The 14444-nt window shown below is 49.2% G+C and overlaps 1 protein-coding gene across 4 annotated transcripts; it reads right to left on the bottom strand.

The window, feature by feature from the left end:
• Nucleotides 1–150: 150 nt before the first annotated feature.
• On the bottom strand, nt 151–14015 carry SLC25A38 (solute carrier family 25 member 38). 4 transcript variants are annotated; one of them, XM_006067356.4, is made up of 7 exons: nt 13591–14008; nt 6899–7020; nt 6217–6301; nt 5341–5520; nt 4909–5083; nt 2963–3129; nt 151–976 (listed from the first exon to the last, which is right to left on the bottom strand). In XM_006067356.4, the coding sequence occupies exons 1-7, from the start codon at nt 13657–13659 to the stop codon at nt 854–856; spliced, it is 921 nt and encodes a 306-aa protein (XP_006067418.2). In that variant the 5' UTR covers nt 13660–14008; the 3' UTR covers nt 151–853. The 4 variants fall into 4 exon arrangements, with proteins under 4 accessions (XP_006067418.2, XP_006067419.2, XP_025128141.2 ...); XM_006067357.4 differs by having other exon boundaries at nt 4915–5083; nt 13591–14003; XM_025272355.3 differs by having other exon boundaries at nt 882–1003; nt 13591–14015.
• Nucleotides 14016–14444: the final 429 nt, after the last annotated feature.

The following is a 14444-nucleotide window of genomic DNA, read 5'->3' as shown; positions in this document are numbered from 1 at the left end:
AAAAATCAGAGAATTGTGTATTTGGAACGGGCAGATCATATAACATATAAAATAAAGCTATTTTAAACAATTTTAAGCTTCAGGACCTATACAGATCAAGTGTTAGCCACCTTATTCTGTTACTGTAGGATGGACTCATGGCACTTGAGGTTTTCCAATGATAAAGTGCTTCACTTTATTTATCCCAACTTTAGCTGCAGAAAAATGCCAGATCAACTTGGGAGTTGAAACCGTGCAGCGGCCGAGACCAAAAGATATTACTTGGACACTTAGAGGCTAGGAAGCTACTTCCCTTCCCTGCTTCCCTGGAGCCTCTTAGAAATTAACAAGGAATCAGTTAAGTCATGACATCTTTTCTTCTTCATCCTAACATCACCTCAGAGGGAGACTTCAGCCTGTTGGGTGTGACTCCTCGCTCGGCAGATCCAGTCTCGCTGCTGGAACTCCTCAGACACGAGGGACAGCTCACAGCATCTCTAGCGTTGCGACTTCTTGCCCAAGAGCGGATCCAAGGAGGCGGCATGGTGTGGTGGATGGCTGAGCGGGACCACCGACAGCACTCTCTCTGGAAATGCCCTTTCACATGGCCTTGTAGGGTATGCAGACCCTTTTCCTGACTCCCCACCGTGCTCTATCAGGGACTCCTCTTCTGGGAGGTTCAGAAGGCTTAAGTCGGGCCCACCTATTTGAGTTGGGCCCACCTATTCTCTTCTTGAACTGAGTAACTGAAGGCGATGTGTCTGCCAGGCTCTCCTGCTAGGACTTCATCCGACTCCAGCATGGTGAGATGAAGCGGCCCTTGGCAGAAACCAAGCCGGACAACAGGTCCTGTCTTTGGCCGGTCCCCGCTGGGTCAGGACTTCAGGCCCATCTTGGCCATCATCTCTTCGTAGACTGTCCACGCCATGGCTGCCATCAGAGTTCTGCGGAGGGCCCGGGGGACACTGCCTTGGAAGAAGCCACGCAGCCCATAGTCCTAGGAGGGAAAATGGAAGCCCAAACGCTGGAATTAAAGCAGCAATACAGTTACACACCTGCCATGAGAGAGAGGATGTCCCTTAGCGTTACTCCCTTTTTAAGCCTTACTTTATAGACTTTTACAAATATCATTAAAACTATGAATACTGGGTCCAAAGGGACAAACTAAAAAAAAAAATTCGTTTGGCTTTGTTGCTAAGCTTTATATGTTTTAGGCGAGCTCTATCCAGGGGACTTTATTTCTCAGATGAAAATCTTCTGGAGGCTTACTCTATATAGTGTGCAACCTATACAGTACACAGAAGCCAGAAGCCCCGAGCAGCAGCTGAAATGCAGACCAAAGTCTCTCTGCCAAGCCCTGGGCCCCAACTCCAGGCTGAAGGAAAAGGTACCTTCTTGGCAATCTGTCTGCCTGAAGGGAGAACCCTTTTTATTTTTTTTAAACTCACTAGATGTTCTTGGTGGCCCTAAATAAGAATTAAAGACAAACACCTCATCATCTGGATTGTTCTTTCCTACTGTTATCATTCCTTCCATTTTCACATGGAAGATATATGGAGACTCTATTTTCAAACTTTATAGCTTCAGGTATCACAAATAAGAAAGCAAGCAACCTATGCAGTGTGAGAAATATGATCAGATTCACAAACATCTGCTTCTATCTAGGGTAAGACAGATAAGTGCTGGCAGATGCTAACATGTTTCCTCTGCTATGCGGAAAAACTGAGAAGTACAGAAAAATCTAAAGATCTAGGTGACAGATTTACCTTGAAAGAGAATATCTGATAATAGAACATGTTCCCAAAGGGCCAACTCAGTGGCTCTTAAATAGCATTTTAGTGTACTTGACATCTACTTTACTTTTTATCCTCAATACATCTGTACATTTGTATTAGCACAAACTCCTAGAAACAAAACAATGTGCCTGTGGTTTTTTTCTGACTACATTTCCTCCTAGGTCCTTGATTCAGAGAAGGAAATGGCAACCCACTCCAGTATTCTTGCCTGGAGAATCCCGTGGACAGAGGAGCCTGGTGGGCTTCTGTCCATAGGGTCGCACAGAGTCGGACACGACTGAAGTGACTTAGCATGCATGCATGCATCGGAGAAGGAAATGGCAACCCACTCCAGTGTTCTTGCCTGGAGAATCCCAGGGATGGAGGAGCCTGGTGGGCTGCCGTCTGTGGGGTCGCACAGAGTCGGACATGACTGAAGCAACTTAGCAGCAGCAGCAGGTCCTTGATTAGGTTAATGAGTCCTCCCCAAACTCCTGACTCAGGAGGTCTGGGATAGAGCCCAACAATATGCACGTTTAACAAATATCACAGGTCGTCCTAATGTTGGGCCCCCTCCCTAAACAAACAAAACCCAAAAAACAAAAAGACCCCCACAACCAGTTTTTTAGCAGTGATTCTCAACCTTGGCAACACATTGGTATCACTGCTAAGTCACTTCAGTCGTGTCCGACTCTGTGCGACCCCACAGACGGCAGCCCACCAGGCTCCGCCGTCCCTGGGATTCTCCAGGCAAGAACACTGGAGTGGGTTGCCATTTCCTTCTCCAATGCATGAAAGTGAAAAGTGAAAGTGAAGTCGCTCAGTTGTGTCCGACTCTTAACGACCCCATGGACTGCAGCCTACTAGGCTCCTCCATCCATGGGATTTTCCAGGCAAGAGTACTGGAGTGATGCCAGGGTTTCATGTCTTCCAGAGACTCTTATATGATGAGCTCAGGTTATGCTCTGGGAATGGGGAGTTTTAAAAGCTCCCCAGGTGATCTACCAGTAAAGGACAGAGAGAGAGAGAGAGTTTTAACCACAACAATATAAACCAATATGTATTCTAAAGCCTCACTTTTTTTTTTTGGTTGTGCCACAAGGCATGGGAAATCTTAGTTCACTGACCAGGGATCAAACCCATGTCCCCTGCAGTAAAAGTGCGGAGTCCTAACCACTGGACCACTGGGGAATTCCCTAAAGCCTTACTTTGAAAATGAGCGTAACTGACTGGCCAATCCACCGAAATTTCATTGGGGAGAGCTGCATGTGAGTTTTGATCACATCTGCAGGTTGAGTTACCAGCGAGGCCAGAATCCCAGCAAATATCCCACAGCTGAAATTCACAACGGGAACAAGGACTGCATCCAGCTGGTCTGAAAGAGGACAAAGGCAACCTTTGGTTATAAATAAATCTCATATCTACCAGATAAATATCAGTAGGCCAAGTTGCCACTAATTCTTCCTGAAAGCCAGAAGGGTCTGGATATTCAAACAAAGCTAGGAATTCAAAATCTACACTAATCAATGTTAACAGAAAAAATGGAACTAAAAGTTTACCTTTTTACAATCATCAGCATAGTAATTAATTCAGGCAAAAGTCATTGACTGATGCTAAAATACATGGATGAAATAACAGGACGTTTTACACAGATTCAAAGTATCGCCCCACAGAGATACTTAGAAATGACAAAAGAACAAACAACTGAGTTTTCACTAGGGACATTCTTTTTATCCAAGCGATAAAGAGGTAATATCACCCACAGCGGGTCAAAAGGTGACATGAGCTTCCTGATATCTTACAATGAAGACACAACCTGTTATATGCTTCTTTTGCAGAAAAGGTGGAGTATAAATGAGTCTAGTTGCAAACAATCATCAGATAAACCCAGGCTGAGGTTATATAATTGGCTTATACACTTGAAAATAAAAAATAAAAATGGCCACAAAATACATTATTGGAAAAATTGGAGAAATTAAGACTCTAGATTGGACTACAGACACAAGAAGTGTATCTGTGTAAAATTTCCTAAATATAAGATGGTTATTAAGAATGCTTTTATCCTCAGGAAATGCACACTGATGTATTTAAGAGTAAAGAGTTGCATCATGCCTGCAACTTACTCCTAAATGGTTTGGAGAAAATAATTATACATAGAGAAAGAAAACAATACAGGGCTATGGAGTTATATGTACTATTCTTGTGGCTTTTTTGTTAAGTGTAGAATGATTTCTAAATACCAAATTTAAAAAAAATTTTTTAGGATGAATGAAGACGTTAAAAACATATATCCAAGCTCCTTTATTGCCTTAACCTTGCTCTGCAAAGTAAGGCTGTGACTTGCAATGTCACAACTCCTGGTACTTGGGGCGAAGCAGCAAATCTCCTAAAGCACCCCAACTGACAACATGCTCATGAGGGCGGCATTCTGGCTTTCCCAATTAAATGACCTCGGTTGCAATTCCTGGTCAGATTATCCACAGACACCTGACCGAACGCTGGTTCACTCTACAGGATGTGTTCCTATCAGTGTGTGACTCTGCCAGGGCGGACATTTATTGATTGTTGACTTTGCCCAAGTCTTGCAACACGAGCTTACTAGGAGGGTGGGCCTGCTAGAATGCGGGAGGTTTGGCAGCCTTCTCTCCATCCAGAGGGCTCTCACTGTTAACTGAGAGCATAGCAGGAAGTGAAAATGAAGTTTTTCTTCTAGCTCTGAACCCACTAGGTTTCCCAAATTCATCTGTTAAGAATAATAAGCGCTTCTTGAAAAATACAGTTTCCCAGTTCTTACCCCAAAGCTTCTGATTTAAGACTCCTTGGGTAGGACCCAGAAATCTGAAGATCAGGCAAATGTGGGAAGTATTGTTGCATGGCCTATGCAGAACGTGGTTTATTCCACCCCCACCCCCGACTCAGGAATCACATACTATCAGTACTCTTCCTTAAGAAGCTATAAACTCAAAAGGGCAGGGACTGTAACTGCATCCCAGCACGGGGCCCCACGCCTGACACAGTGCAGATATGCCTCAGTTTTTAAAACTAGGCTAAGAATCCAGAGCCGCTAAGAACAACAAATAGTCTCCTATCTCAGAGAAAGCAGTGAGGATGTGATCCCTTGAGGGATCTCTCTTCCCACCACGCCTTCCCTTACCCGTACCGTGAAGCACAACGTTTTTGGTCTGGCTATAAAACATCAGGTAGATTCCGGAAAAGGGGGCGTCACGAAGGAGTGTTGCTGTCAGGCCACTGAAGAGGCCCCGGAACCCCTCACTGTGATAGATGCTCCTCAAGGCAGCGTAGATGCTCTCATAGCCATACCGCCCACTCTGCGAAAGAAGCACAGAACCCGTGGCTGCCTCGGTGGCCCTGGGGCTGCGCACTGAACCGAGCCATCCTCAGGCTGCACGGCCAGGGCCCTGGGGGCTCTGGTTCCCACGTGCTTGGCCTGACTACACAGATGGGTGCTCCCTCCACACTGACCTCTGTGTTGGGTTATAACTCAGGAGGTGGCATCAGTGGCCACTTGACGCAAGAGTCCAGTGCCCGTTTGCCCTCTCCCAGGCCCTGAGGCTGTCCAACTCACCTCGTACCGTGTCTTGATCACAGTGATGGGTGACATGCAGACCCCTGCAACGGAGCGGGAGCCCGCCCCCAGTATGATGGACTCCAGGGCGGTGGGGGGATGGCCCCGCAGGAAGTACTGCTTCAGAGAGTAGAGGGTGCCAAAGTAGATGCCAACGCCTGGGACACACCTCACGATGGACTGCAGGAAGAGTCGGAGGGAGGACAGGGATCAAAGACCACCATGGGTGGAGTTCCCCAAAGGAGACCCAGAATTGGCACGAGAGGAGTTGACTTAAGGTGTGGAGGGAACACCAATGGGAGAATGGGCACATGAGATGGGACAGAAGGTGGCCAATAAAGGGCATGTCGTCTCATCAGTGTTCACCGTGGGCAATGGAATCCCTCCGGGGAACTCTGGGAATCAGCGTGGACGCGCCTCGGTCACCCCGCCACCTGAGGAGGGAAGGGGGCTTCTAAACCTCAGGTCTTGTCTTTCACTGGTTAAGAGCTGCTTTGAGGTTGGGGTGAGCATGAATTCCCCGGCTTTTCCAGCAAAATGACTTCTGAAGGCCAGAAAGTCTTCCAGGTAGGGAAATGCAGGTAGGAGGCATGGGAGGAAGGGGCGGGGAGTCGGGGGGAGGACCTGCTGACCGCGGGGCGCCAGCTGCCTCTGCTCTAGGACTTGATGCTGCTAAGAAGCCGTGCCCAGGGCACACACAGGCAACAGCCCCCAGGGCCCTCAAGCGGAAGCCAGGGAGAGTGACGGGCAGGGAGACAACAGAGGCCTGCTCACAGACTCCAACCCTCATGTACTCTTAAAAGCGAGGATGTGTGAGGTGGATGAGAAATGGCTGGTGAGTAAAGGAAGGGGTGCAAGACCCAACAGGCAGCTTACGGGAGACATCCCTTTCCAGAGGCCCAACGGACTCTCCGTGCGAACCACATTCAGGAGCAGAGCCAACATGCCAACGCGTCTGGACCTGAAGGCAGACAAGATAGAGAGAAGGAAGGAAAGATCACTGAGACTACGTCCTCGTGAAAGGACTCCCCGCTCAAAGACTTCTCTGTACAGCCTCTTTCTACAACACTTCACGGTCTCTGCTAGCATGTGGGAGTTACTCTGAGTTCCTATGCATTCAGTGTGGCAGGTCCGTGATTCTTTGTTCATTCAGGCTGCAAGCAATGGGATAACTACTCATTTTCCATACATTTCACACACTGCCCACAGTGCTGAGCCCAATAAGGGGGCTCACAAGAGGCACTCAATACCTCCCTTATTTCCAGAAAACCAGCCCCTGCTTGCGCCAGGCAGCACAGTCATGACATTATAGACCAGCACAGTAGAATGCAAATGTCACCAAGGCAGATGCCAGGGGGCAGCTGAGCAAAGGACCCCGTTTAATTAAGAGAAACGTCAAACACAAAACAGTATACACAAAACACAGGACAGCTGGGCCTGGTCTGTGTTTCTCTTTGATCATCCCACAGAATGGAAGTTGACTGAACACAGTCAAGATGCTCCCGCTGAAACCAGCTCCTCAGTGAAATGGGGGTGGGGGGTGGGCAGCAGGCCTTACCCACGGGCCGAGGGCTGGAGGGTCTGCAGGCGGGTTTTGAGGAGATCCAGGGGTTGGAAGAGGAGGGTAGAGCAGGTCCCACTGATGGAGCCACACAAGAAAGCTTTGATGACTGGCTGCAACTGCAGGGCAAGAGAACACGGTGTCGTCAGCTGTGTCCCACCATTCACCACACCTGGACCAGCCAGTTCTTCTAAGGGTTTCTTAGCAACTCACCTAGAGGTGCCCTGTGTTAGTAATAGCTTCTGACTTCAGAGAAGGGCAAACTGTAGTCAGGGATGAACAGCGTTAGAATGTTGTTGAGAGTGTTGTACACTCCAAGAAGTAGCTCTCTTGTCTTACTGATAACAACTTTAGTAACCACTGATAATTAAAACTTATGGATAGGGCTTCCCTGGTGGCTCAGTGGTAAAGAATCTGCCTGCCAATGCAGGAGACAGGCATTCAATCCCTGACCCTGGAAGATCCCAGATCCCTAGGAGCAAGTAAGCCCATGCGCCACAGCTACTGAGCCTGTGCTCCAGAGCCCGGGAACCAACTACTGAGCCCATGTGCTGCAACTGTTGAAGCCCAAGCGCCCTAGAGACAACCCATGGCAGTGAGAAGCCTTCGCACCACAACTGGAGATGGCCTCCGCGTGCTGCAAGTACAGAAAAGTCCCCAGGGCAGCAACAAAGACCAGCACAACCAAAATTTAATAATAAAGTATAAAAAAAATTATGGATAACTTCTCTCCTACTGAGCAACATGTTTATTTCCATCTGTGAATTATGCCACTGACCACACCTCCCTAATTTGTCCTGAACATAAGTTATTGGCCAACTTCTTCTCGTGACAAAAGCAAAATCAATTGAGCAGTGTGTTTTAAACCTGGACTGCTGGTTTCAGGTTCCCTCGGTTGTGGAACCGGTAGATTGTTTGCAGGAGTAAGACAAAGGAAGTGAAACCGTAAGTGAGCTGATGCACTGTGAAACGTATGTGCCACTTCCTGTAAAAGTCATGCATTTCCTTAATCTAAAACTTTCCCCCTGTCGTACACCCATTCATCTCACTGGGACCGAAGCAGACCGCAGGTGCGCCACAGGCCGGCAGCCACTCCTGGGTTTGCTGGCGGTCCTATGTACTGGGACAGTCACAGTTCAGTTCAGTAAGGGGAAGCACACTGACTGAAACCGCCCACCCTGGCCAGGCCCTTTAGTAACCATTTGCATGAGTTGTTTTATGACAGGAGATCCTGATAAGGAATACGGAACTAGTAAGCCACCACCAACCGGAAGAGTTCGGGAAAGGTTGAAAGGAGACACCACGTGTTCGTCCACTTCCCAGAATCCCTCTCACTAGCATCCACCTTGGCTAGGCGATGCATGCGCCACCAGGAAAGACTCTGAATTAGAATGATTGGCCAAAGACCACCTGGAAACTAATCCCATCACCATAAAACCCAAGACTGCGAGCCATGCGGCAGAGCAGTTCTCCTGGGTTCCCTTAGCCTACTGCTCTCCACCTGGGTGCCCTTTCCCAATAAAATCTCTTGCTTTGTCAGCACATGTGTCTCCTCGGACAATTCATTTCCAAGTGTTAGACAAGAGCCCAGTTTCGGGCCCTGGAAGGGGTCCCCTTTCCTGCAACGAATGGCGACTCTGGTGGGGACTCTTCTTCACTGAGACTGACATCCTGACCACTGGGGGTACTCAGGGGCCAGCTTGCCTGCCAATGGACCAGACCCAGCGGCCGCAACTGGGACCCTTCTGTCCCCAGTCTCCTCCTGATGCGGACAACTGGCCAAAGTGCCCCAACCGGTAAGGAACAAGAGACTTTACTGACCTTTCTCCCCTTCCCTCTCTCTTTCCTCTCCTTAACCCTTCCTATCCTTCCCTGTTTTTCTAGTCCCCCAGTCCTGGACACAGGAATCTGGTCGAAGGGCCTCAGCCTAAGCTGAGGATTGGAGACAGATCACCTCCTCTTGGTAGAAAACTCGAATTATTTCTGGTAGGGCCGAGTTCCAGTCCTCCCTTCTCTGGAGGCCCAGGGTAAAGTCCCATAACGCCTGGGTATCTGCAGGTGGCAGGAGACGTCTGTAAAGCCACCCCTTTTGCCCCCTTCTCCCGCCTCCTCCCCCTTCTTTCAACCTGGCTCCTTTTCCTCCCTTTGAAATCTTTGAAGACCTGAGATATTTTCCTTTACTCTCTTAGTACTTGGATCTGAAGTTCTGTGTCTCTATAGGAGGTTTTCTGAGAGACTGTATTCTTGTACTTAAGGGCGTGTCTGATGAGGACTGCCAGGTTTATATGTGTGTGTTTTAACTCTGTGTTCTGTGTTGTGATTTTTAATGGCCATTTTGCTTTGTCTGGCCTCCATTTGGTTTAGACCTGCCGCCATTTTGTTAGAACTTGATTTTCTTTCCCTGTGCCTTGAGACCAGGGCTCTCAGGAACACTTATCTAGACCACCTCTAACTCCTGAGACTGAGGGAAAAGGGGGAAATGCCTTTAAAATTTTTATTTCAACTGCTTTTTTATAAACTAGTAAATTTTATATTGTAATATCTAATTCATGACTAAACTTTGAAAATGAAGCTAGATCTTACACTGTATCTGTCTAAATATGTCTTGGTATGTCTTTGCCTCTGGGTAATATTTTTGAGGTTACTTTGTAAATGAGCTCTATTTAATTATATTTAACACATATAAGTTGAACAAGCAGGGTGACAATATACAGCCTTGACATGCTCCTTTCCCAATTTGGAACCAGTCTGTTCCATGTCCGATTGTAACTATTGTCTTTTGACCTGCATACAGACTTCTCAGGAGGCAGGTAAGGTGGTCTAATGGTATTCCCATCTCTTTCAGAATTTTCCACAGTTTGTTGTGATCCACACAGTCAAAGGCTTTGGCATAGTCAATAAAGCAGATGTTTTTCTGGAACTCCCTTGCTTTTTTGATGAATCAACGGATGTTGGCAATTTGATCTCTGGTTCCTCTGCCTTTTCTAAATCCAGCTTGAACATGTGGAATTTCACAGTTCTGGGAGAGTCACGCACGCTGGCTAATCTACAGGCAGCCTTCAGAAGGGCAGGACTGCTTGGTAGACTGACTGCACTTTCCCCAAGCACACTCCAGGGCCTCACAGCATGCCCTGGGATCCAGACACACTCAAATGGTTGTGCAAACACACTTTTACAAATCCAAGCAGGAGAGAAAAGTCTTCTTTTCCATAGGAGACACTGGGCAAACTCCACCCAAAGACCTTCTCTCTCCTCATTAAATGGCATTTGCACTATTATTTTGTAATACATGGCATACTGTCATCCTAAAATGCTATTAAGATGAGGTTGCTTGTTACCTACATTACATAACTACCTACCTAGAACCAAAACGCTTGTAATCTGTGGTATTTGTTTCACAGAGAAAAGAGGTAATTCCACGTTCCACCAAACCAGCAATTATCAACTAATAACTGGAATTCCTTAAAGGTCTAAGTAAGTTCAGATAATAAATACTGGCGCTTACAGCCACATTCAAATAGCTTTCTAAGCAAAGGTCAGACCGTAAGCACAGCCAAGTCACATGGCGCTCCATCAGCTGTGTGTGCACAGAGTCCTGCTCCTCCTGCTAACTTGCACTCCCATGAGCTTTGTTTCTCAGGCTCATCTGAGACTTTGGGCTCACAGCGAGGGCCTCCTGCCTGCACACTGAGCCTCACTTCCGCTGACTCCTTTGCCTGGAACAAGCTTGAAAGCCCCCATCTTTCCAGCCTGAGGCCACGTCATCTCCACCCCCTCTTCACCAGTCACCCCTCATATCCCCCCAGTTTGCCATCTGGCTAAAGGCCCTCCGCTGAAGCTGCCTCACCGAGGACCTGAGCATCCCAGGGCCCCTTTCTCGTGCCCTTCTCTTACCTGGCCTCTCCGGTGCATTTGGAACACCTGCTGATGGCCGCCCCTCTCTGGCTTCTCTCTCCTCTTCTGAGTCCCCTTCTGAGCCTCCTTTCCCCAGCGCACAGATGTCGCTGCTCCTCTTATCTCCCTGTAGCTGCCACCTCTCGGGGCACCCTTATCCCCACACCACACCTCGCTTCACACGCACATGCCGGCAACGCCCACATCTCCAGCCCAGTTCAGCCCGCACTCCCGTATCTCCCCTCAGATGGCCTGCAGACATCTCAAACTCTACACCCCCAAGTGGAAACTCACTCCACAGTTCTTCACATGCCTGCCTCTCCTTCAGTCCACACTGAGATGTTCCAGCAGGACATTCAGGAGACGAGGAAGACGCCTTGGTCTACCTACCATTTCACCACCAACTCCTGCCGCTGACCCCTCTTTCCTCCCACAGCCTGCCCCCCTGCTGATTAAAGTAACCTCCCTGTGAGTCTCCAGCCTCAGCAGTGCCAAGCCCACTGAGCAGCCTGGGGTGAAGCATCCATACGCACCACCTCAAAATCTCACAGCGCTCTTATGAGCCAGGTGTTCAAACCCACAGTGGTCCCCCTCAGGACTGATTGCAGAGCCTGGTCCGCATCAGGGGCTCGACAGTCAACAATGAAGGAATCACGTCATCTAACAGGAAATCTGCACGTGGCTCTCCCTTGACCACAATCCCACACGATAAAGCTTAGTGGGCCCTGCAGGCCCCATCCCTGGGCAGCGGGATCGCCTCAGGCACCCTCCAGCCCGTTGCTCCAGTAAGGCTGTGGGACTGACCTGCAGTTACCACTTCTAAGCAGCTCTCTTTGGAGCTGCTTCCCCAGTGTTCTCGCAGGTATTGTCTGGAACTACCCCTCCCCTCTGGGCTTCCCAGGTGGCTCAGTGGTAAATAATCTGCCTGCCAATGCAGGAAATACAGGAGACTCCGGTTCGATCCCTGGGTCAGGAAGAACCCGTGGAGGACGAAATAGCAACCCACTCCAGTATTCCTGCCTGGAGAATTCCATGGACACAGGAGCCTGGCAGGTTACAGTCCATGGGGTAGCAAAGAGTTGGACACGATTGAGCACACTCAACATATAGCACATTGCTTAGACATTTTACTGACTCAATAAATATTTGTTGAATACATCCATACATAGAACCCATAACCTTTTTAACTGTAACTTTCCAGATCTATTACCACAGCTGCTGCTGCTGCTAAGTCACTTCAGTCGTGTCTGACTGTGTGTGACCCCATAGATGGCAGCCCACCAGGCTCCACAGAGCAGATGCTAAATATATACCAGCAGTATTGATTAACCTCGAGTTAAAAAAAAAAAAAAAACAGGCAACAAAACAGAATTTACACTTTTCTTTTCGAAAGATATTATCAATAGTGGATGGCACATTCTTTAAGGCACACTTGACTTTCTTCTAAGTAGCCCAAATTTATTCAAAGTAAATACTTATAACAACCAAATAATAATACAAAGATACATAAAGGCAATAAACAGCACTTGAATAGTTGGCAAACAAGTTCCACAAACAACTCCTATTTCCCTTGACAAAATTAAATCCTAAAAAATTAATCAGATCTCCAGGCCAGAGCTGGAGGACCCAGAAAGAAATCGGTAAGCACGTGATTAAAGATGTAAACTTAAAGCGGCCCCCGACTCCGCCTTTGTTAAAGATTAAAAACAAAAACAAAACACTAAGAAAAGAAAAAGTGCCCACAACCCCGCCCAGCGCCTGCGGCAGGTGGACCGTAACCTTTATCTCGGGAGAAAGCGGCTTGCCACAGGCCCTCGCGAACTATAGGAAGCCGCCTTCCCGCTTCCATCCACGTCTAGCAGCGACTTTGCCAGACAGTCCTCCTCCGCCCGCCTTCCCAGCCCCGCCTCCACCAATGGCAGGTCCGCGGGGGGCCACGGCAGCCAATCCAGACGCGGGGGGCGTGGCCTCGTGGCGATGCAAACCACACCAGTTTCCCAGCGAGTCCCTCTGGCCCAGCCCGCCGGTCCCGTGTGGCCCTAATCTACCTAGCTTGAGCAAGGATCGCATTTCAGGCTTAGCTTCATTGTCAGGCTTTGCAACGGTCCAAATATCTACCCAGGTGCCCTCTCATCTTTCAATCTAGGAAAACAACTCAAAGCAACTTCCCATAGCGCTCGCACGTCGTTCCCTGCCGCAGGAGGACATTCCCCACAGGGCCCACAAGGCCGCAGCAATCCCGCCTGCTGCTGCTGCTGCTAAGTCACTTCAGTTGTGTCCGACTCTGTGCGACCCCACAGACGGCAGCCCACCAGGCTCCCCCGTCCCTGGGATTCTTCAGGCAAGAACACTGGAGTGGGTTGCTATTTCCTTCTCCAATGTATGAAAGTGAAAAGTCAAAGTGAAGTCGCTCAGTCGTGTCCGACTCTTAGTGACCCCATGGACTGCAGCCTTCCAGGCTCCTCCATCCATGGGATTTTCCAGGCAAGAGTACTGGAGTGGGAGGCCATTGCCTTCTCCGAATCCCGCCTACCTCTACCCAGATACTAGCACAGAAATGAGGCCTTTGCTTGCCTGTCCAAGAGTTGCGCTGCCACTCCTCTCCTTCCTCCCTACCCTCCTTTTAATCCCTTAGTCAAACTCCCATGTCTGCCGCCAAGTCCCCAACCCGTTATGAGCGCACCCCGGGTACAAAAAGCGGCCCCCCAAGGGCCGCTGACCCTCGGCAACCTTCCGAATTCCCCTCCCTGAGCCTGCGACGCCGGAATCCCTGCCTTCCCTTCCCTGCCGTTTACCATAAGCGTTTCCACCCGGTCTCCGACATCTTGATGCTGCAGCAGCGCCGGGCGTGACTTCTGAATCATTGGAGGGGAGGCCTGTGAATACACTGGGCCCCGGGTGCCGTTGGTAGGAACGCAGGCCCGGCCCTGGCGATCCTGGAGGAAGACGACGCGACGGCGGTAGCCGGGAGACGCTTTCTACGGCAGGGCCTACTCTGCAGTCTACGCCGGTCGGGACCTGCCGTGTCCACCGCCAGTGGGTGGCTCCGAGCGCCGCTTTTCACTTGCGCCATAGACTCTTCGGCTCTGCTCCTCGGCCCATCCTGCCCAGTCACGGGCTTCAGGACTTGAGGATGGTAGGGTGCACCAGGGGTGAAGAAAGCCGGAAGAACTAGCTAGAATGCCGGAATTTAGCTTCCGGGGTTGGATGCGCTTCGCGGGCTGGCGAGGATGTGCTCCTTAGTGTCACCTGGTGGAGACGTCCGGGACTGCAGGATCGGCGGCTTCCCTGCGCCCGGAGCTTCAAGGGACGTCTGCAGTGCTGGATGCTTTCGGGTGCCACGTCTGTGCATAGTTCCAGTCCAGACTTAACTCTGCCCAGTGCAGTAGCCAGTAGCCAACGGGGGCTACTGAGCACTCGAGAAGTGGCTAGTGTGACTGAAGCCCAGAATTTTAAACTTGACTTAATTGTAATTCATTTGTATTAAAAACTGAAGCAGTGTGGAATATTTTTCTGTCAACATGACTTTATTGTTTTGGCGTTTCCACATTTCCCTTTAAAAAATGCTGAAATCTTGATGTCAGAAATGTGCTGTAAGTCATCCACACACCGTATTTCTCACATGGCAATAAGATAAAATAATTTCATA

Source organism: Bubalus bubalis, chromosome 21 (assembly GCF_019923935.1).
Source record: "Bubalus bubalis isolate 160015118507 breed Murrah chromosome 21, NDDB_SH_1, whole genome shotgun sequence".
NCBI lineage: Eukaryota > Metazoa > Chordata > Mammalia > Artiodactyla > Bovidae > Bubalus > Bubalus bubalis.
This window is presented reverse-complemented; position numbering and strand designations above follow the sequence as displayed.